Raw genomic sequence first — 21,687 nt, forward strand, 5'->3', positions numbered from 1 at the left:
GAGCGCCCATAACCAAAAAGGTCCTCCTTACGAACAAGGAGACAGACATTTTACAAACATCGCATTAAGCACTGACAGAAAACAGACATTTGTTACAGACGGTTGTGTAGGTATTTATTCCTATGCTGATAATGCAGGTTTAGTTGTCTGATTACATATTGTTTTATTATTGTTGCTGCTACACTGACAAAAGACAGATTTGTGCAACAGTGGGTTGAGTCCTCCACTTTGCAAAAGCTATTGCATACTGTACATAAAGTTTCTTACAACAAACCACTATCGTTTTTAAAAGATGCAACACTTCTCTGCTGATTGTTTTTCATTACTGTCCATTTTACTTTGCAGCAGAGATATCTGCCATTTGCCAAAAGAAGGTAAGATCAACATCAGATGTTGATAACATCAGTAGTAGTCCCATTTGCCATTTGTTTATAATTGGAACAGTTTAACCTTTGCAGTCGTTGGTTTTCATCTTTTTTTACATCAGCTCCTTAAAGTTGCCCTGACAAATCCAACAGTACAGACATTTTAAAGGTTTTATCACCTCAAAACCAAAACATAACTGTGATTATTTTTTTAATGAGTAAGATTTTAGCCGTGATCATATCAAAGTACTTTATTTATGAACCTGGATTGTTTTCTCCATCGAGGAGTCCGTTCACTGAAGCTGCTCTGTAAAGGCCAAATGGTTTCTAATGAAGCCGCTGGGGCGTGATGTTTGTTTGCTGTTGCTGAATGCACTGCCAAGGGCGCAAGTGCTCCCTGCTGGTTTCCAGGGAGACGCAGGGAAAACTGACTCCGTGATGATCTCAGGTATTCCCGGCAGACGAGAGCGGCCGCCCAGCTCTGTCCACAGAAGCAGCCGGCCTTCGTCCCGGTTATTGAGGCAGTTTGTAATCCCTCTCCGCCCCTTCCCGCTCAGGCGTCGTCCCACTCATTCCACAGATCTCTTTAAACTGCCTACCTGGATGTTCTCCATCTCTGTCTTCATTAAACGAGACATTACTTTTCATCTGAGAATAGCTACTTATAAATACATCACGGTGCCCCAGAATAGAACACGGTGTGAAAACAACAAGACCAGAATAGGGTTTTTTGTTGCAGTTGAAAGCTGAATGGGAAAATAAGAGAACTCACCGTCAGAAGCCAGAAATGTTAATTTGATAGGGTGCAATGCAACCCTCCAATGGGACAAGATTAGAGACTGATCAGATTAGGATGCTTCTCTAGTGCCATGCTTTTTATTTTTAGAAACCTGAGACACTGTGGGGACGCATGAAGGCTTTCTGTCTTTCTTACTTTCTTTCTAATAAATAGACAAACATCTCAAACAAATGTATATCAGAGAGGCTGATGTAGCATATTGTCAGAGCGGTTAGTGGATTTTATTTTTAGAGGCTTGTCATCAGGCATCACTGGCTGATTATTTTGTTGCCCGCTGCCCAGAACAGAAACAAACCTCCCACTCCTCCTCCTCCTCCTCCTCTTCCACCTCCTTTCCCTTGTATCTCGGCTCCGCGCTGTAGAACTGTAGCTCTCATGTGAGGAGGGCCGTGGTCACCTGCTTCTCGGCCGGCTGCTGCGGGCGCCATGGCAACCGGCCTGTCCGCTACTGCAAGCGTTGCCATGTCAACCACCACAGCAGCGAGGTGGGGGCTGCGGCGGAGACCCATCTGTACCAGACCTCGCCCCCTCCCATCAACACCCGCGAGTGCGGAGCGGAGGAGCTAGTGTGCACCGTGGAAGCTGTTATAAGGTAGATCCATTACGGCCACGCTGACATGGCATATGCCTGTTTTTCAATGCACAATCATGAATATGCATAAAAGACAACATCACCCCATGATTAAATCTTTATGCGGCATCATTGTCTGTATCTCTATTTCTCTCCTGCTTTTACCCCCTTCAATATGTCTGTATTATATCACTCTGTTTGTCTCTGTGTATCCTCCCTCTCGTCCTCTCCCAGCCTTCTCAAGGAGGCAGAAATTCACGCAGAGCAGCGTGAGTTTGAGCTGAACAGGCGTCGTCAGATGGGCCTGTCTGCCTCCCACCACTCCCTGGACAACATTGAGTTTGATAACAAGGAGGACGACCAGCACGACCAGCGACTCCTCAGTCAGTTTGGCATCTGGTTCCTGGTGTGTAATCGCAAGCCGTTGCCGTGTCTGTCAATAACAGGGAGGCGGGGGGGAGGGGAGTCGAGATAAGCATGTGTACAGACAATTATCGCTGCTCTGAATGGACTCTGCTCACGTCTGCAGGTGAGCCTGTGCACCCCCAACGAGAACACGCCCACGGAGAGTCTGGCTCGGCTGGTCAGCATGGTCTTCCAGTGGTTTCACTCCACCGCGTACATGATGGACGATGAAGTTGGGAGCCTGGTGGAGAAGCTGAAGCCCCAGTTTGTCACAAAGTGGCTAAAAACAGTGTGTGAAGTGCGCTTTGACGTCATGGTCATGTGCCTGCTGCCCAAACCTGTAGAATTTGCAAGGGTAAGATCAAAACCCTGCGTCGGTTAAGATATTAAAGACAATGTTAAGAGCGGTTATGGAGGGTAAATTACCACATGAGCTAAGATAGTCCATGAACACTTTTCCCCAGGTGGGAGGCTACTGGGACAAGTCCTGTAGCACAGTGACACAGCTGAAGGAGGGCCTGAACAGGATCCTGTGTCTGATACCCTACAATGTCATCAGTCAACCACTGTGGGAGTGTTTCATGCCGGAGTGGCTGGAGGCCATCCGAACCGAGGTGCCTGACCACCAGCTCAAAGAGTTCCGGGAAGTGCTCAGGTACATCCATCTCCTTTCAGTGTTCATTTTACAAAATGGGAAAAACAAGTAGAACAAACAGGGCAGGACAGGCATAGAGCTGCTGTTATCAACCACAGACTGTATGTCTGCATTTTGAAAGCCACTACTTATGCTGACATTATCACGTCTCTATTGCTGTTGTGTCTTCCATCTGTGCATCCTTCTGGGACATATACCCGTTAATGAGACCAGCAACTGAAGGAGAAATTGAGCAGAGCCTCCTCGAGGACAGTTAAATTGCAAAACCACAAAATAACATTGAAAATAAACGAACACTGCAGTGGATGGATCTCTGCATAAACACATTATCAGGAACGTTTTTTCTCTCTTCTGTCGTCTCCCCACAGCAAGATGTTCGATATTGAGCTGTGCCCCCTGCCTTTCTCCATGGAGGAAATGTTTGGCTTCATCAGCTGCAGATTCTCTGGCTACCCAGCGTCGGTGCAGGAGCAGGCTCTGCTGTGGCTGCACGTAAGCACAGACGCACACAAACACACACACAGACACACACACACACTGCCCCGTGTCCAGATCTCGTCCTGCGGTTCTGTCCACAGCGCGTGTGAATTGAACAGGTTGTCACAGAGCGTCAGAGTCTGGGCAGGGGACTTGGTGAATATGGATCTGGGTCACAGAACGAAACAGATAGGAAGGGTTTTGCCTTTCATCCCGTATGCACGCACAGCTTGCTGCCCCGTATACATGGATCAATTTCAAGTTTTCTGTCACAACTGTGATCAAGAGATTGCATTCATTTAGCTGCAGTAAATGGGTCAAATTCAAATCAGACAGAGAAATGCTGCCTGGTTAGATATGTGGTGTCTTATATCATATAGGCATTGGGCTTACTGTAGTGCACCTTCAGCCAAATCACAAAATACATATTTCCCCTTCAACATCCCTGCTGATCTCAAGCCATCTAGGTACAATATATTATTGGCCATAGGTTTTAACATGTCCATTTAGGTAGCTAATTCAAAAGTGGTAAATGAAATTGACTTTGTGGCACCTGCAAATTTGGAAAGAGTTATAGAAAAGTAGAGTTCTCTCTCTTAAAAAAATAAACTCCTGAAAAACTAGTAACGAGTGCATAGAAATGCACGGTACATAGCTGCTGAGTTTTAGTCTAGTCAATTCAGTTTTTATCGTGAACTTTACTTTTTTCTGTGTGTTGTTGGGATGTAGGTGCTGTCAGAGCTGGACATCGTGGTGCCTCTTCAGCTGCTGATTGGGATGTTCTCCGATGGAGTGAATTCTTTGAAGGAATTGGCCAATCAGCGAAAGGCACGTGCTTCAGATCTGAGTGGCAACACCGGGGCTCGCAGGGTAAGGAGCCAAAATATAGCCCCCCACCCCACCACCCCAAAAATATATCTGTTGTGTTTTGTGTTCTGTCAGATGCCTGTTTAGGACGAGCGTGCGTACATTTCTCCTCTTCCTGGCTTCTAGTTTCTACTATTCACTGGGATTTACTGTATGTTGCCATGGAAACAGCCTACCGTATAGCTAAATATAGCTCTCATAAAGGCCCTGATCGAACATGACCGTGATGTAGCTTTATCACTGAAATTAATAGCCTCCCAGCTCTTCTCTGGTGTCATTTTATCTGGCAGGAACAGCTGGAGATTAAAAGACTGTTGCTTGAGACATGAGTTGCTTCTAATCTGAAGTAAAAAAAAAAAAAAAAAATCTTTTTAGTTTATGTAACGATCTCTTCTTTTCTCGTAGGTGAGTGTGGTGTCAGATCCTGGACGCCGCGTGCACCACAACACCCTCAGCCCGTTCCCGAGCCCGTTCAGGAGCCCGTTCCGCAGCCCCCTGCGCTGCAGCCCTTTTAAAAACCTGGGTCACGCCACCGGCCACTGTGCTTTGGACCTTGACTGTGATGATGACGACATGAACCTTGGCTGTTTCATCCTCATGTTTGACCTTGTCTTAAAGCAGGTGACGACATTTATCATTTTCTCTGTCCGCGTCCTATATTTTTACGCTACTCTTGTAGAGATGGCAGCGACAAAACATTTCAGTACAAACACTGTCAGATTGTACCAACAACAGTTTTAAGCCGGTAATTCTTCTCGATTTTCATACAGACAAGTGACACACACACAGTGCAATAAAATCCGTTCCCACATGTGGGATCTTGAGATTTGGGCGTCGTGCTCTACTTTGTGTTCCTCTATTTTTATGGTCATCTCCCCTGGCTGTCCCAGATGGAGCTCCAGGACGACGGTGTGATGCTGGGTCTAGACAGCAGCCTGGGGAAGGATATCGTGGGCATCGTCAACAACGTCTTCCAGGCCCCGTGGGGGGGTTCACACACCTGCCAGAAGGATGAGAAGGCCCTAGAGTGCAGCCTGTGCCAATCCAGCATCCTGTGCTACCAGCTGGGCTGTGAGCTCCTGGAGAGGCTGACCCCCCGGGAAGAGATACGCCTGGTGGTGAGACACGCAGCAGGCATTTTCATGCACCGTACATAAATTAAGCCTGTGCATTAAGCAGGTATGGCTTTGAAATGAATGTCGTGTGGTCTCACTACACTACAAAAACACCACCGTGTGTCAGGTTGAGATAACTCAGAACAAATACCGAGTGAATACCGAGAATAAATTGTGAATTCCGAGCCCGACTGTATCGGTGACGGCGACATTTTGACTGTGTTCACCTTCCTCTGCAGGAGCCCACAGACAGTTTGGAGGAAACACTGATCTCACCTCTGTCAGATTTCTCGCTCGGGACGGAGAATGGAAGCGAGGAAGGAGACAACCCAAGTGGCACAAACACAGACAACCCCAGCAACCAGTCCCCTGATAACGCATGTGTGTATCAGTTCTGCACTCGATGACGTTTAAATAAAATTTTACTCACTGTTTTCCCTGCTGGAAAAATGCCAACAATCCTCAAAGGCATACATGGTCTTTTTGGGATATATTCTTGTTGGATTAATCTGATCTCAAGTTGGTAGTTGCTCGTATTGGCTTCATAATTTACAGAAATAGTTTGGAAATACTTTTCTGACAACTGCACAGTATGTTTTCTGTGGTGCCAGGACACCTAGAGGTGTACCTACCCTAGAAATAGTCGGCTTTGGAATAGGAAGTTGTTGTTTTTTAACTAGTGAGATATTGTTGTGCTGGTAGGTAGCTGTTGCTGCCCTTGTACTTAGTAAATTGAGAGGATTGTTTCTTATATTTTTGTTCCTTCCAGCCATGAAGAATAACTCTGATAAGAAGTTCTCCTACCAGCAGCTCCCTGTGTCTCTGAAGCTTATATACACCATTCTGCAGGTACTTGTTCTGAATAGCTGCACATCAAAGCTGAGGCACAAAAAGCTTTCAAGAGAGTTATTTTTATTTAATGCTTCTGCACTGCTAGGAGATGTCCAAGTTTGAGGAGCCGGACATCTTGTTCAACATGCTGAACTGTCTGAAGATCCTGTGCCTCCACGGAGAGTGTTTGTACCTCGCCCGTAAGGATCACCCCCAGTTTCTGACTTACATCCAGGAGAAGATGCTCATCCCCAGGTGTGCGCTGTCTCATGAAAGACGAACGGAGAGAGGAGCGTAGTCACGCGCCCAATTTCATGATTCTGCAAATTCATTGACGGCCATCTGTGTCTTTTTCCGGTGTTTCAGCCTGTGGTCGATGCTGAAGTCGGAGTTCTGCCAGCTGGCTTCGCTGGCTGTGCCACAGCTTCTCCACGCCCTCTCTCTGTCTCAGGGCGCAGACATCTTCTGGAACCTCATCAACACAAACTTCAACAGCAAAGACTGGAAAATACGATTTGAAGCTGGTGAGTGATTAAAGCGATGTATCTGATGGCGGGTTCACGCAGCAACATACACAGCTCATATTTTGCCGTTTATCATTTTATAATTAAAAGTATCTTTGAGGTGGCGCTTGCGAATGAACGCACTGCTATAGGAAGCGTTCTACTTATGCAACATGCTTCCCGAGCCACCGCTTGCCCACATTTTCCCCCATGCGTTGCCATGGTTACCGTGTGGCTCAAACAGTCGGCAAAGAGGAACTGTGGGATTAATAAGGTTCGCGTTGCCTTGTGATTGGCAGAGAGGAGCTGTGTGACCTTGAGACAGAGGCAGAGGACGGGCCCTCTGACGCTGTGCGTAGATATAATAGGAAAACAGTAAAGCAGTGAAGCCGCAGACACACGTTCAGTATTTTCCAGAGGGTTTTAAGATCCTGTTGTGTGTATAAATCCTCTCAGGAACCCTTAAAATAAATTCACTTATTCTGTCTTTTCCATCTAGTTAAGTGATTGAACTCAAAGGACTGTTGATCTATGTCGCATCTGCGAGTGCATACATTGTCATTATACCTAATAGAGTTGAAACACATATACTACGCATAACACATACCGTGTTACTGAATGTGCACTTAAATCAAGCCAAAAAAATGTAATTTAGCCTTAAATGAAAGCTTAAATTAAATCTCTCTCTGCCACACTGACACCTAGTGGCCAACACTAGACTCTGCTCATCTGCCCTGAGTGGGTGACAGTTGATGGATTTCAGAATTAAGCGTCTATTTTTAGATTCTTAATCTGAGTCAGGATAAATAAAGCCACCAATTACTGGATGGATCTCCTCTTCAGAGATCATTTATATCATGCCACTGGCACAGAGGATGAGGGGCACTGTGTTGTCCACAGTGGCAATGTGTCTATGTCACTTAATGCCACATAAACATCACTTTTCTGTTCTTTTGTTTAAACTTTAACAAAGAAAATACATATTGTTAAACCAGTAGATTATGCAAAGACTAATTTGTTGACATAGATTGTAGCTAAGTAACACACAAATTTATCTTAATTATTTCCATCTGTGACCGTGTAGCTGGTTCTCTTTATTAAATCATGATAATTACACCAGGACATCTGGCAGCTCAGTTCTTTCTTGTTTGTGCTCTGTGTTGCTGATGATGATTGATCTGGACTCTTTATGATCCTCCCAGTCGAGAAGGTGGCGGTGCTGTGTCGCTTCCTGGACATCGGCGCAGTGACAAAGAACCACTTGCTGAAGTACGCCTTGGCCCACGCATTCTGCTGCTTCCTGGCCTCGGTGGAGGACGTCAACCCGGCTGTGGCCACCAGGGCCAGACTGCTGCTGGACACCATCAAGCGGCCGGCCCTGCAGGTGACCTGGACACACGATCATGCAGCACAGAGAGGAAATTTTTATATTGTTTAACACTGTTATATATAAGAAATGTGGGTGCAAAAACTCTTAAACAATGTGTGGTCTCAAAGAGAGTATTTACTGAAACTTACACAGATCAGGCATAACATTATGACCACCTTCCTAATATTGTGTAGGTCTCCCTTGTGTCAGTTCTGACTGTCCAGTATGGACATGGGCCTTCTGAGGGTGTCCTGTGGTAACAGAATGTTGTTAGTGGGGGTCTTTGGGTTCTATGGGTTGAGGGGAGTGGCCTCTGTGGATCATCCCACAGATATTTGATCAGTTTGGGATCAAGTGAATTTGGAGGCCAAGTCAACTCCTTCCGTTTTTCACGTTTTTTTTAGTTGTTACTAAACCGTTTTTTGTGGGTATCCTGCTGGGGATGGCTGCTGCCATCAAGGAGTGTCATTGCTATGGGGTGGGGGTGCCTGGTCTAGGTGGGTGATACATGTCTAAATAACATCCACATGAATGCCAGGTCCAAAGGTTTCCTTGCAAAACATTGAACTGTCAAAAGCTGGTTTATTTACTTCTTCTGTCAGTGGTTTTAATGTTGTGGCTGATGTGGCAGTGTATGTTTGTTTCAGCTTTGGAAATTCCCCAAGTAGAGAACATAAATTTATTAAGATTAATTTCATACTTTTTAAAATAGGAGCGTCTGTCTGTGAGACTACAAATTGACTCTAATGATACACACCAGCAAAAAATAAGCCTCTTTCGTTAATTGGAGAAATATTGCAGAAATATTGCAGAAATTCACGTCCTGTTGTATATTTATGTGTGTGCATTGCTCAGGGCTTGTGCCTGTGTCTTGATTTCCAATTCGACACCGTGGTGAGGGATCGCCCCATCATTCTCAGCAAACTCCTGCTGCTGCACTTCCTGAAGAAAGACATCCCCGCTCTCAGCTGGGAGTTTTTCGTCAACCGCTTTGAAACGTTATCTCTGGAGGCTCAGCTGCACCTGGACTGCAACAAGGAGTTTCCTTTCCCCACCAGTACGTGTAGCCGCTTTGTCCACATTCAGATTTTCACACCGCCTAGAAGAGGAGCGTTACAACCTGACGGTGTGATCATTTTTCTTTTGACAGCCATTACAGCCGTGCGGACCAATGTAGCCAACCTCAGCGATGCGGCGATGTGGAAGATACGACGGGCCCGTTTTGCCAGGAACCGTCAGAAGAGCGTGCGTTCCCTCCGTGACAGTGTGAAGGGAGAGTCTAAACGGACATTTTCACTCCCCGAGTCACTGAGCAACCGACTTCGTGAGTAGCAGTGATCAGCCAGTCTATCACTTTCCATCTGTCAATCTGAAGCTTTCATTCAGTCTGTGGTCAAATACTGTTTGCCAATAATTTTTAAAAAAAGCAAGACTATTTGACCAAAGTCTGTTTCCATTCTCCTAATGTCTTTCTCCTCATTTCTCTGTTCCCAGCGTTGTTTGCCTCTCAAATGTCTAACTACTACTTTGTTTAAAGAAGCCGAAACTCCCCGTGTTGTCATTCATCTTGTCTTTGGCTCTGCACAGGAGGCGGTCTGAGTTTCTGGAACATGTTTCTTGTGTTGGCTTCAAACATGATGTGGGTTTTGGATATTTGAAGTCGGTCCAGATGCCCTAAATCTCGTCAACACTCGGATGTTGTTGTCTGTTTTTGAAGTCTTGTTGTGGGTATTTTTGTGAACTGTATGTGTCTGTGTGCATGTGTCGGACGATCATGAAGCTCAGACGTGTGCCCACTGCCGCCTCCCCCTGTACACTGTCTTAAAATGTGTTCTTCGTATGTGGTTTTTAGCTCTAAGGCTTACGAGGCAAGAGCACTCTGCCCCGACACTGGGAGATATGATAGAGAAAGTCCTGCCAGGTAAATAACAATCCAGATCTGAAACATTCATAATCGATCAATAGAGTTTGACTTTGAGTAAAACCAACAATGTGAGATTAAAAAAAGAAAAAATGAAAAAACAATGTTCGCTCTATGGTGCCAGTTATTGTTTAATACCCTCCCTTCAGGCTGAACACAGCTAGGAGGTCATTTTTGTGTTTACACCACGTACATATTCCATGAGCACATTGTTCTGCATTATGATGTCTCCACGTCTCTTGACAGAGAAGCGGACATGATGTGTTGACACCACTCCACCTCTGTGTTGTCAACCCTCTCGCTTCTGCACCCTTCCCCCCCCCCGATCTTCTCCCCTGTCTGCAGCACGTTTCCTCCCGCACTTTAACCCTGACGCTTCAGCCCCTCTTGCAGGCCAGACCCCTTCTCCCGAGGACGACTCCATCATCAGAGACCTGCTCCCTGAAGACTCGGGCATCGACCACCAGACGGTTCACCAGCTCATCATGGTGCTCATGAAATTCATGGCCAAGGACCAGAGCAGCGCTGAGGCCGACATTGGCAGCGCCAAGGCGTTCAACACGGTCAAGCGTCACCTGTACGTGCTGCTGGGCTACGACCAGCAGGAGGGCTGCTTTATGATCGCGCCTCAGAAGATGCGCACCTCCACCTGCTTCAATGCCTTCATCGCCGGCATTGCTCAGGTAACTGACGTACATCTGTTTTCACATGTTTGGTGTGTATGGTATGGTATGTCCGGTAGTGAATCTAGCTGTTTTTTTAACTCCAGGTGATGGATTACAATATTGGTTTGGGGAAGCAGCTGCTCCCCCTGGTGGTCCAGGTGTTGAAGTACTGCACATGTCCCCAGTTGAGACACTATTTCCAGCAGCCGCCCCGATGCTCCCTGTGGGCTCTGAAGCCACATATCCGACAGATGTGGCTCAAAGCTCTGCTCGTTATCCTCTATAAGGTATCCCTGTGTTACTGGGTCTCATTGCATGGATCATTCAGCTTTCTTTGTGTCAGCATCGCCTAAATAGGGAATAACTGTGACACGGCATAAGTTTATATTTTTATGCTCCGTAGTACCCGTACAGAGACATGGACGGAAGTAAAATCGTCCTTCATCTGATCCACATCACCATCAACACGCTGAACGCTCAGTATCACAGCTGTCGTCCCCACGCTACGGCAGGGCCACTCTACAGCGACAACTCCAACATGAGCCGCTACAGTGAGAAAGAAAAAGGTCAGGGCAAAACACCAAAAGTTATTTATGTTTACTGCAAACTTCTGTATTGGTTACAATTTGATCCAGAGGGTGCGACAAATAAAAATTCTTGTTGATTGCATGCACAGTCATCTCGGGTGGTGAGAAAATGACAAATTGCAGCGCATGATAGGCGCTATAATTTATGCATATAAATTAGGAGAGCATTCGGAAGAGACCAAATTGCTGTCTCATTAATATATCTCATAGATAATATTAATAAGATGGGAATGACACCCGTCTTTAGTCAGGCCTGTGTGCTACATGAATGCATTGCTGATTTTCCATATCTTTCTCCTTATTAGAAGAGGACAGTGTATTTGATGAGTCAGACGTCCATGACACGCCAACTGGTGCTGCTAACAAGGAGTCACAGACCTTTTTTGCCCGCCTGAAGAGGATCGGCGGGAGCAAGTCTGTGAAGTACCAGCCGGTGGAGCTGAATGCCAAGAAGAGTAAGAAGCAGAGGCTTTCACTGTCAAGTGTAGTATTACAGCACATTGATGGAGTCTTCTTCAGCTGAATATTTGTGTGATTGCAGGATGCTCGCTGCTTTCACTGCAATAAAGTTTCACTTTTCTCCCGTGTGTCAGGTGAAATTGAGCTGTCAGAGTACCGCGAAGCCAGCGCTCTTCAGGACAGCATCCTGCACTGTGTGAGGGAGGAGAGCACCAGGAAGAAGCGGCTACAGGCCATGCACAAGCAGAAGTCTCTGGACATTTCCAACACGGACTCCATCCTCTTTAGCCTGGACGAACATCGGCGTAAGTCCTGCATTGATCGCTGTGACATGCAGGCGCCCCCTGTGGTCCTGCCTCCATCCTCTGCGACATCCCACAGCAGGCATCACGGTAAAGGATCCTCTGATGACTCTTCAGTGCGGGTGGAGGGAGTGGACCGACGAGGTTCTCGAGGTGGCCAGTCCGACATCTCCAAGCCTGTCATCCCAGAGGTCCGCCTCAGCTGCATGGAGACCTTTGAGGACAAACTGGATCAGAGCTCTTTGGTGGGATCAGTGCAGGGGAAAGATGATCAAGACCTCATTGACCTTTCATCCGACTGTACCTCAATTCCTGAAAAACACTCGCTGCTCTCCATGTCCGACAGCGACTCATTAGTTTTTGAAACGTTGCCTCCTCTGAGGATTGTGGAGAGCGATGAGGAGTTCGATCTTAACACCATCATAGGCTCCAGGCTGAACAGCAGCCCAAAGGTCTCTGCCTCCCCTGCAAGCAGCAACACTTTGCGACTGTCTCCTGTGGTTCAGGTGAGCGTGGAGGACTGTTCCAGTGACAAAAAGACCCCAGACCGTCTGATGGGAGTGGTGAGCTCCGAGAAAGCGTTTGTGGAGAAGAGGCCTGAACGCGTGACTCACAGCATCTCTCTAGATCTTCCTGACCGGCAGGAGAACATCTGCCATGAGAGCCCCATGACCCTGAAGCAGAAGAGAGACCTGCTGAGGAAGACCCCACACGTCCCTGACACCTCGTTGGACGACACGTTTACAACCGCAGAGGATTCGAGGACCGGACCCGGCACAAGTCCCTCCAGCAGGACAATCTTCCTGGACATCCCAGAAGACAGAGCGGAGCCCCTCTCCTCACCGGAGAAGAGCAAGAGTAACAGCAACGACGAAGAAGAGTACGGAGACGATGAGGACGACGACGACATGGCTGATGATGTGGACAGCGACCCCAAACCTGACAACGCAGATGACAACGACGAGACTGAGTTTAAAATCCAGATAGTTCCCCGGCAGCGCAAGCAGAGGAAGATCGCTGTCAGTGCCATCCAGAGGGAATACCTGGACATCTCATTCAACACGTTCGACAAGCTGGGCGGTGAGCAGACCACAGAAACCGGTAAGGAATAAGGACATGTCGACACCCTGTACTAGAAGTTAAAAAAGAAACTGTGCTCATTTTGTGATTTTGTACGCGGGATTTAAGGGGCCTTACTTTCATAATGAAACCTTTTTGCACCAATGGTCAAAAGTGCATCATTTAAGAGCTTAAATTGCAATAAGGTTAACTAAACTAAGAGAACCATAGCCCATTTGCTACTGCTTATGTGTATTTAGGTCACAAAAAACATGCCGATGAGCACTCACACATCATTGTGTTCTGCCCGACTCTCTCACATCAGTTGTCCCATATATTAGACTTAGACTTAGATAGACTTGATTGATCCACAAGGGAAATCGTTTGATCACGGTAGCTTAGTTGCACATAAAAACCACAAGTAAAAGAAAGATTAAATGAAATAAAATATAAGTAAAATCTAGTATAATAAAATCAAAATAGTATAAGCAAAACATTTACAGAATTAGCATATGAACAAATGTACAGAAAATATAGACGGAAGAATGTATATTATATACATAGGAATGATGGTAAGGTCCAATAGTGTCCATTAACATGAATAATATGGAGTTATCTGTTACAGAAAGGTGAGTTGTTGTACAGCTAGACTGAGAATGGCGTGAAAGTAGTCCTGTAGCGTTCACTGTGGGAGTGGAGCTGGATCAGTCTGTTTGAGAATGAGCTCCGCTGCCCCTCTATTGTCTGGTGTAGTCGATGAGATGGATTATCCATTATGGAGAGCAGTTTGTCCAGTGTCCTCCTGTCACTCACTGAGACTAACGTCTCCAACTCACTGCCAATAACATGACCAGCCTTTCGGATCGATTTGTCGATCCTACTTATGTCCTTTTTCATGTCCCCCAACAAACCACAGCAAAGTACAGGGCGCTCGCAACAACAGACTGGTAGAAAATCTCCAACTTCTCCACATGTTGAAAGACCTGAGCTTCCTCAGGAAGGAGTAGAGTCTACTCAGTCCCTTCTTGTACACAGCATCACTGTTGTCCCTCCAGTCCAGTCTGCTGTTCATGTGGACTCCCAGGTACTTATAGTGGTTCCACCACTACGTCCACCTCCAGTCCCTGGATGGTGATGGGCTCTGCTGGTGTCCTCTTCTTCCTGAAGTCAATGACCAGCTTCTTGGTCTTGTCCACATTCAGGAGTAGGTGCTTTGCCTGGGACCACTCTGCAAAGTCTCCGCTCAGTGTCCTATACTCCACCTCCTGTCCATCTCTAATACACCCAACCACTGCAGAGTCATCAGAGGACATCTGCAGGTGGCAGGACTCAGAGCTGTACTGGAAATCAAAGGTGTAAAGAGTGAACAGAAATGGAGACAGGACAGTCCCCTGTGGTGCCTCCACATTACTGACAACAGTATCAGACGGGGAGCCCCCCAGTCACACAAACTGGGGCCTGTCAGACAAGTAATCAGCAAACCAAGAGACAGTGGAGGAGCGGACACCCATCCTGAGCATCTTCTCGCTCATCAGAAAGGGCTGAATGGTGTTAAAAGCACTGGGGAAATCAAAGAACATGATCCTCACAGAGACCTTCCCACCATCCAGGTGAGAGTGAGCGCGGTGCAGCAGGTAGATGACAGCATCATCCACAACAACATGAGGCTTATACGCAAACGAAGAGGGTCCAAGACAGGGACCACCAGGGGTTTCAGCTGAGCCAGGACGAATCTTTCCAGGACCTTCATGATGTGTGATGTCAGTGCAATGGGTCTGAAATCGTTATGGCCGGATGGGATGGGCTTCTTGGGTTTCCCATAGCACCGGTATCCATTCCAGCTTCAGACTCAGTTTGAACATTAAGTGCAGGATGCCAGTCAGCTGTGAAGCACAAGTCCTCAGGACCTGGGGGCTGACACGGTCCAGGGTTGCTGTCTTGCCTTGCTTGACTCTCTCCAGATGCCTTCTTACCTGACCAGGTGCAGAGGTTATAGGCAGGAAGGGGTCGGTGGTGAGTTGCGGGTTGGCCTTCTGGGGGCGTGTAAAGACTGGAGTGGGTGGGGGGTGGAGGGCCAACAGGGGGTCCAGTGCTGAATCTATGGAAAAAGACATTCGGCTCGTTGGCTCTGTCTGGGCTGGCGTCCCGCTGCTTGGCTTTGATGTTGAAGCCGGTGATCAGCTTCATGCCTCTCCACACGTGCCAGGTGTTGTTCTGCTGGAGCTTGGCCTCCAGCTTCCTCCTGTATGCGTCTCACCTGACGGTACTGATTTATCATCGGAGCAACATTATCATCATTATCAGCAACATTATCACATCATTATTGGCAAGCACTCAGATCTTAACCCCACTAACCACTCAAGCTTTGTATTGTCTTATTTTTTATGTGTTTTATGTGTTTTATGTGTATGTGTTCATTTTTCTCATTGTGAAACAAACATTTCAGCAATTAGCGTGTCAGAGGTGAAAAGGTTAATATTTTAAACTTGTTTAAAGGCAGATGAGCAAGGCAGATTTTTATTGTTTACTGTCTCTTTTACACAAGATTTTCTAATCTGGATCATCAAGAGTGAGGTTATTTAACAAAGAACTAAACTCCTCGTAACTAAATCTACTTAAATCAGTGCTAATTTGTGCAGTATTTTTTTTGCGGATTACCAGTGGATGACTATTGGCACAGGATGGGCACATATTTTTGACGCCAGTCCCATCATTCATCCGTATTGCCTTGCAGATCACAAAGTTATGTCTACCTTGGAAAAGCCACGAGAATCTGCCTCAGCCCCAACTCTCGAAGCTGCTATGCCCGAAACAAGCCATCGCTCTTCAGTATCAAGTAGGATCCAAATACATTACTACAAAATCTCTTTACGAGCTTGTGGTTGTCAAAAGGAAGGCCTTGATTTGATCTAGATTGGTGTATTAGTTGCCTGTAGTTTCTATATTTTTCTTTCTTGTAAATGCGACTTTTTTACTGTATATCAGAGCTGGAAATATTTAAATATAAAATATATACATTTCTAAGAACAGAGAATAACATAAATGTTTTATGAATTTATTTTATAGTTAGCTTGAGTCTAAACCATTGTTAAAATGATTTAGTTCCTTAGAGGACTGGAATAAAATGTTTGAAGTTTGTCTTTTTGATATAATACACTGCCTGGCCAAAAAAAAAAAAAGTCTCCACCAAAAAAAAAAGGTCACTCACTCTAATATTTCATTGGACCGCCTTTAGCTTTGATTGCAGCACGCATTCGCTGTGCCTACTCCAGCACATCCCAAAGATTCTCAATGGGGTTAAGGTCTGGACTCTGTGGTGGCCAATCCATGTGATAAAATGATGTCTCATGCTCCCTGAACCACTCTTTCACAGTATGAGCCCCATGAATCCTGGCATTGTCATCTTGGAATATGCCCGTGCCATCCGGGAAGAAAAAATCCATTGATGGAATAACCTGGTCATTCAGTATATTCAGGTAGTCAGCTGACCTCATTCTTTGGTCACATAATGTTGCTGAACTTATACCTGACCAACTGCAGCAACCCCAGATCATACCACTGCCCCCACAGGCTTGTACAGTAGGCACTAGGCATGATGGGTGCATCACTTCATCTGCCTCTCTTCTTACCCTGATGCCCCCATCACTCTGGAACAGGGTAAATCTGGACTCATCAGACCACATGACCTTCTTCCATTGCTCCAGAGTCCAATCTTTATGCTCCCTAGCAAACTGAAGCCTTTTTTTCCAGTTAGCCTCACTGATTAGTGGTTTAAGGCTTCACAGCTGTTCGGTCCCAATCCCCTGAGTTCCCTTTGCGTTGTACGTGCGTAAATGCTCTTACTTTCACTATTAAACATAATGATCTCACCAAAGGTTTAAGTGATTGCCGATCACAATGTTTCCGACCACATTTCTTCCTCAAAGACGACAGTTCTTAATCCAGTTTTAGTAGTTTCTGCAATCTCCTTAGATGTTTTCTCTGCTTGATGCATGCCAATGATTTGACCCTTCTCAAACAGACTAACATCTTTTCCATGGTTGTTTAAGAAAGAAAAGAAGAGAAGCTACTCATTGTATCAGTTGGGGTTAAATAACTTGTTGCCAGCTGAAAGATAATCACTCATGCAGTAATTATCCAGTAGGAGGCTCATACCTATTTGCTTAGTTAAATCCAGGTGGGGACCTTTTTTTTGGCCAGGCAGTGTATACATGACACTGATCATCTCTTTTCATGTGTCTTCTTCACTTCCATGTAACCATACACACGTCTCCTGTTGGTAAAGCTGAAATGATTGAACTGATTCTTAAACTGAGGTGTTGTTTTCTGTCTGACCTCCAGCTCAGTACCGTCAGGTGAAACGAGGATCTCTGGGAGCTCTAACCATGAGCCAGCTCATGAAGAGGCAGCTGGAGCATCAGTCCAGTGCGCCCCACAACATCTGTACCTGGGAGACAGGTCAGTCACTTTATACCAGCGGTGTCAAACTCCTTTTTGCTCAGGGGCCACGCACACGTTAGATCTCAAGCCGGCCGGACCACTATAACAGCAAAAAAAACCTATGGATAATGACAACACCAAATTTTTCCCTTTCTTTTAGTGCAAAGAAGTACCAGTACATAACAATACAAACTGTCTCAAGACGCTTTACAAAATACGGGCTGAAACCCCCAGAGCAGAAGGAGGGGAGGGGGAGAGAGGGACGTACAACAGTTAATATGCTATACAGCAGTACCAAGGAATTGTATGAGTAGTAATAGAAAAGAAATTAGATAAAAAAATTAGAGGACAGGAGCTTGGTGCCAAAGAAAAAAAAAATTAGAGGACAGGTGCTTAGTGCCAGAGAAAAGAAATTGGAGGACAGGAGCTTGGTGCCAGAGAAAAGAAATTGTAGGACAGGAGCTTGGTGCCAGAGAAAAGAAATTGGAGGACAGGAGCTCGATGCCAAAGAAAATAAATTAGAGGACAGGAGCTTGGTGCGAGAGGGAAGAGAGTAGAGGACACATGCTCAGTGCCCCGTCCCCCAGCTGCATAGTCCTATTGCATTATAACTAAGGGATGGTTCCCTTAAAAGTAGAGGGGGTGTCTGCTTCCCGAACCCAAACCGGGAGCTGGTTCCACAGGAGAGGAGCCTGATAGCTGAAGGCTCTACCTCCCATTCTACTTTTTGAAATTCAAGGAACCACAAGTAGGCCTGCACTTTGAAGTGATCTGTTGGGATAATAACAGGGTTTTTAAGATACGATGGAGCTAGGCCTTTAAGAGCCTTATATGTAAGGAGGAGGATTTTAAATTAGATTCTAGATTTTAAAGGGTAAATACCAAAGTATAGTTTAATGAAGTATACTTTTACAAAACATTTTATGAACAACCTGATTTTTCTTAAGAAAAATAAGTGCAATGTGCGTGTGTGGGGCCAATCTGTTTAGGCAAGTTCATGCAGATCTGAAGTAGTATTTTCCTTGCCTATGTAACTTTTCAGACATTCGCAAAAAATCTGTATAATATGGAGAAAAGGAACTAAAGGGGAAAAAAGGATTAATATGACCTCACTAATACAATAAACAAGAAAACATATGTAATATATAGAAACATAGTCAATAATGAATAATGGATACTTTAATCCATTAAACACTGGTTTACCGTCTCTAAATATAAGAATGCATTTACTCATTTTACAATACAGAATCTGCCATCTGGTTATTTTGTTTCTATTATCTCTTGTCTGAACATCTCTTCCTTTGAACCATGATTTTATGGTTAAAATTAATGTATTTGTTCTAGGGCTAAGCAATAAAAAAATACTGGATGGTGATTTTATGACTGATCATCTTCATTGACAGGTCCAACAAAGACTAGTCTTCTCTCAGCACCAAGTACAGTCAGCATGTTTGTCCCAGCGCCTGAGGAGTTCATTGATGAGCAGCCTACCACAATGTCTGATCGGTGAGTAAAGTCGCCAGTGGTTATAAATGTCTTAAAATAAGTCTTCTCAATACTTGATCTGTACGGCTTATTTCTATGTGTGGTCAGGTGTCGAGACTGTGCCGCCGTGCTGGAGGAATACGACGAGGAGACCCTGGGCCTTGCAGTGGTGGTTCTCTCCATGTTCATCCACCTCAGCCCCGATTTGGCTGCTCCCATGCTCCTTGACATCATGCAGTCTGTGGGCAGGTACAGAGGCTCCACACTAACCGTGCCTGCAAACTCCATCCACGCAACGCTTCCCCGTTAAACGAAGTTTCATAACTCACTCTTAGTACTCATGCATAATTCATCCGCCGAGGCCTAATCCACTGCTTTGACTTCTTTCAGGTTGGCATCTAGTGGCAATTTTTCTGGACAAGCTGAGAGGTATGAGACATTAAAGGCAGCGCGCTCAGATATTCACTGTGCTTACAGACGAGTTTAATAATAGATGTGAAGTGTGACTGCCCGTCCGACTCGCATATTCTCCCTGTGATGTTCTGCAGTATGTTGATCCCGGGGAATGTAGCAGGTGTAGCCAAGCAGTTCCTGCGCTGTATGTTTCACCAGCTGGCCCCTAATGGCATCTTGCCCCAACTCTTCCAGAGCAACATCAAAGGTCTGACCATGCCACTGACGAAAAACTCAAGAATCTCTTGCTTTTCTACAGAGACGTGTAGCATATTGGAGCTGCACATTTGTGTTCATTTTGACATTGTTATTAATAGTTACATAACCTATTATAAATGCACATTTTATTTCTTTGTTTTATCTTATTTAAATCATTCTATTTTTTTGTTAACAGATGGAAGTTTTCTGCGAACACTTGCGTCGTCGCTGATAGATTTCAATGAACTGAGCTCTGTTGCTGCTCTCAACATGCTGCTCGAGGTGGGCTTTTTCTTCATGTGACGTGTAGATGTGCTGAGCTCTGCAACCAGCAGGAGGAGCTCTAGTCAAAGCAAAAGCTTCTTGTGCGTCCAGCTACATGTTCAGCATAAGCCCATCTAAAACAACAAATCATGTGGGCATTTCAAGAAACCTGCCTTACTCTGCACCACTGGGCCCGTTCGTTGCTATTCAGCTAAATAAATGACACATATAGGGAGCCGTCGATGCATGAGCTCATCCAAGTGCTCATCTTCACTTGGGTGTCCTAAATCCCCCGCTCTCATCATGAGCACTGTGATTGATCAGGACTGAATGATCAGTTAAATGGAAATATCGTCGCTTATAGAGTTTCATTATATAACCCTGTTATGGTTTATGCCTCTGTGCCCCCCCAGGGCTTGAACAACAAGAAGAGTCTGCCAGCAGGGGGCACAATGCTGCACTGCCTGGAAAACATTGCCACCTTCATGGAGGCTCTCCCCATGGACTCTCCTAGCAACCTGTGGACGACCATCTGCAACCAGTTCCAGACCTTCCTCACAAAACTGCCCTCTGTGCTTCCTCTGAAGGTAGATATCAACTCTTCCGCTCACTTAGTCATGGTCTGATATGGTTTAATGCGATTATGGCTCGAGGGGAAAGCGTCTATCAGTGCCCTTGTCGGGTTCAATAGAAAAGAGTTTTAAAACTGTAATTGATTTGACTCTGACGCTTTTAACCTTGGAGGTCAAATTAGTGTGTACGCTAATCAGTTTATCTCTGCAGACAGATTTATAACGTCAAATCCATGAGCATGGCTATATGCACCGTGCAATCATTTTAAACTTCTGGACTTTGAACCAGTTCAGATAGCTCAACTTGTTCTTGTAATGTTTGTCTCCTTAGTGTCCCATGGACTCTAGTTTAAGGATCATCATTTGCCTGCTCAAAATCCCAACCACAAATGCAACCCGGGTGAGTTCAAAGCAGGGATTTTACAAATCCACTTCGTCCAAATTATTGCCTTTAATTTCTAAACTTTTCTTCCTCCATGCTACAGAGTCTCCTGGAGCCGTTCTCCAAGCTGCTGAGCTTTGTCATCCAGTATGGCATGTTCAGTCTCTCCTACCTTGTAGAACTGTGTGGACTGTGTTACAAAGCTTTCAACAAGGTACTCTTGCATGCTCTTAAATTTTTGCATAAAACCCACTGAGTTTGCCGTATTCATGCAGCCTTGAAAGAGTTAAACCTTTTAAACTAATCGGCAGTGTTAAATATGTTGAGTCCAGTTTTCTGGCCTCTTGCTCATCACTCTTTTTGTGCTGCACCTACTTCCCTCGATTCTCCAGGCGGCCAGAAATGTGGCCCCGTGTCACGGATGATTAAGTAGGCAACCAGCCAGTATTGATTAACATGATTAGTTGGTGCGCTAGGGCTGAGGATGCATGGTGCGTTACTCAGTGGCTGTCTCAGACAGAGATGGAGCCAGGCCTGTCTGCACTATTTGGCCAGATGGATCCTCAGTCCCCCACCACTGTCAGCGCTGTATGCTTTATGTCTCCTGCAGTATTGATTTTCTACACCCGCTTTAATTCCTCACCTTATAATATCCGCATTTCAAAACCCGGAGTTGCTGTGAGGGATTGCTTTTGGATCCGCTCCTGTGCAATTGTTTTATGGCGAGGGAGGATTTTTCAGCTGGTTCAGTTAGCTTTGGAGGTCAGTTTTTTTAAAGGACACAAAGTCAGGCTCTCTAGACCTACTGAAGTTTGCCACACCATGCACCATTTGTCACGCCTGCACTGCACTATACAGTACGCGACTGGGCAATCTAGCTTAAGCACAGCCCCTTGATTTGCTATTTACCAAAAGGACATGCTCCATTAACTTTTAATTATGA

General features: G+C 45.6%; 1 protein-coding gene across 4 annotated transcripts in view; it reads left to right on the forward strand.

Annotated features, from left to right (window-relative positions):
- unc79 (unc-79 homolog, NALCN channel complex subunit) overlaps positions 1 to 21,687 on the forward strand; it is a gene marked incomplete at its 5' end in the record, with an annotated part of 33,604 nt that overhangs the window by 8,798 nt on the left and 3,119 nt on the right. The window contains 32 exons of one of the 4 annotated variants that reach the window (XM_084569091.1): positions 346 to 374; positions 1,527 to 1,756; positions 1,970 to 2,141; positions 2,265 to 2,495; positions 2,605 to 2,795; positions 3,164 to 3,287; positions 4,002 to 4,142; positions 4,545 to 4,760; positions 5,030 to 5,257; positions 5,494 to 5,635; positions 6,024 to 6,103; positions 6,192 to 6,340; positions 6,452 to 6,609; positions 7,791 to 7,972; positions 8,813 to 9,014; positions 9,108 to 9,281; positions 9,810 to 9,878; positions 10,224 to 10,561; positions 10,648 to 10,830; positions 10,947 to 11,109; positions 11,436 to 11,585; positions 11,724 to 12,992; positions 15,685 to 15,786; positions 17,292 to 17,408; positions 18,794 to 18,896; positions 18,984 to 19,124; positions 19,266 to 19,304; positions 19,424 to 19,536; positions 19,723 to 19,808; positions 20,204 to 20,377; positions 20,694 to 20,762; positions 20,848 to 20,958. In XM_084569091.1, coding sequence (XP_084425217.1) covers positions 346 to 374; positions 1,527 to 1,756; positions 1,970 to 2,141; positions 2,265 to 2,495; positions 2,605 to 2,795; positions 3,164 to 3,287; positions 4,002 to 4,142; positions 4,545 to 4,760; positions 5,030 to 5,257; positions 5,494 to 5,635; positions 6,024 to 6,103; positions 6,192 to 6,340; positions 6,452 to 6,609; positions 7,791 to 7,972; positions 8,813 to 9,014; positions 9,108 to 9,281; positions 9,810 to 9,878; positions 10,224 to 10,561; positions 10,648 to 10,830; positions 10,947 to 11,109; positions 11,436 to 11,585; positions 11,724 to 12,992; positions 15,685 to 15,786; positions 17,292 to 17,408; positions 18,794 to 18,896; positions 18,984 to 19,124; positions 19,266 to 19,304; positions 19,424 to 19,536; positions 19,723 to 19,808; positions 20,204 to 20,377; positions 20,694 to 20,762; positions 20,848 to 20,958 — 5,876 coding nt within the window. The remainder of the gene's footprint in view (positions 1 to 345; positions 375 to 1,526; positions 1,757 to 1,969; positions 2,142 to 2,264; positions 2,496 to 2,604; positions 2,796 to 3,163; positions 3,288 to 4,001; positions 4,143 to 4,544; positions 4,761 to 5,029; positions 5,258 to 5,493; positions 5,636 to 6,023; positions 6,104 to 6,191; positions 6,341 to 6,451; positions 6,610 to 7,790; positions 7,973 to 8,812; positions 9,015 to 9,107; positions 9,282 to 9,809; positions 9,879 to 10,223; positions 10,562 to 10,647; positions 10,831 to 10,946; positions 11,110 to 11,435; positions 11,586 to 11,723; positions 12,993 to 15,684; positions 15,787 to 17,291; positions 17,409 to 18,793; positions 18,897 to 18,983; positions 19,125 to 19,265; positions 19,305 to 19,423; positions 19,537 to 19,722; positions 19,809 to 20,203; positions 20,378 to 20,693; positions 20,763 to 20,847; positions 20,959 to 21,687) is intronic. The other 3 variants (XM_084569092.1, XM_084569093.1, XM_084569094.1) reach the window with 3 other exon arrangements.

This window comes from Chelon labrosus (genome assembly GCF_963514085.1).
Source record: "Chelon labrosus genome assembly, chromosome: 20".
Taxonomy (NCBI): Eukaryota; Metazoa; Chordata; class Actinopteri; order Mugiliformes; family Mugilidae; genus Chelon; species Chelon labrosus.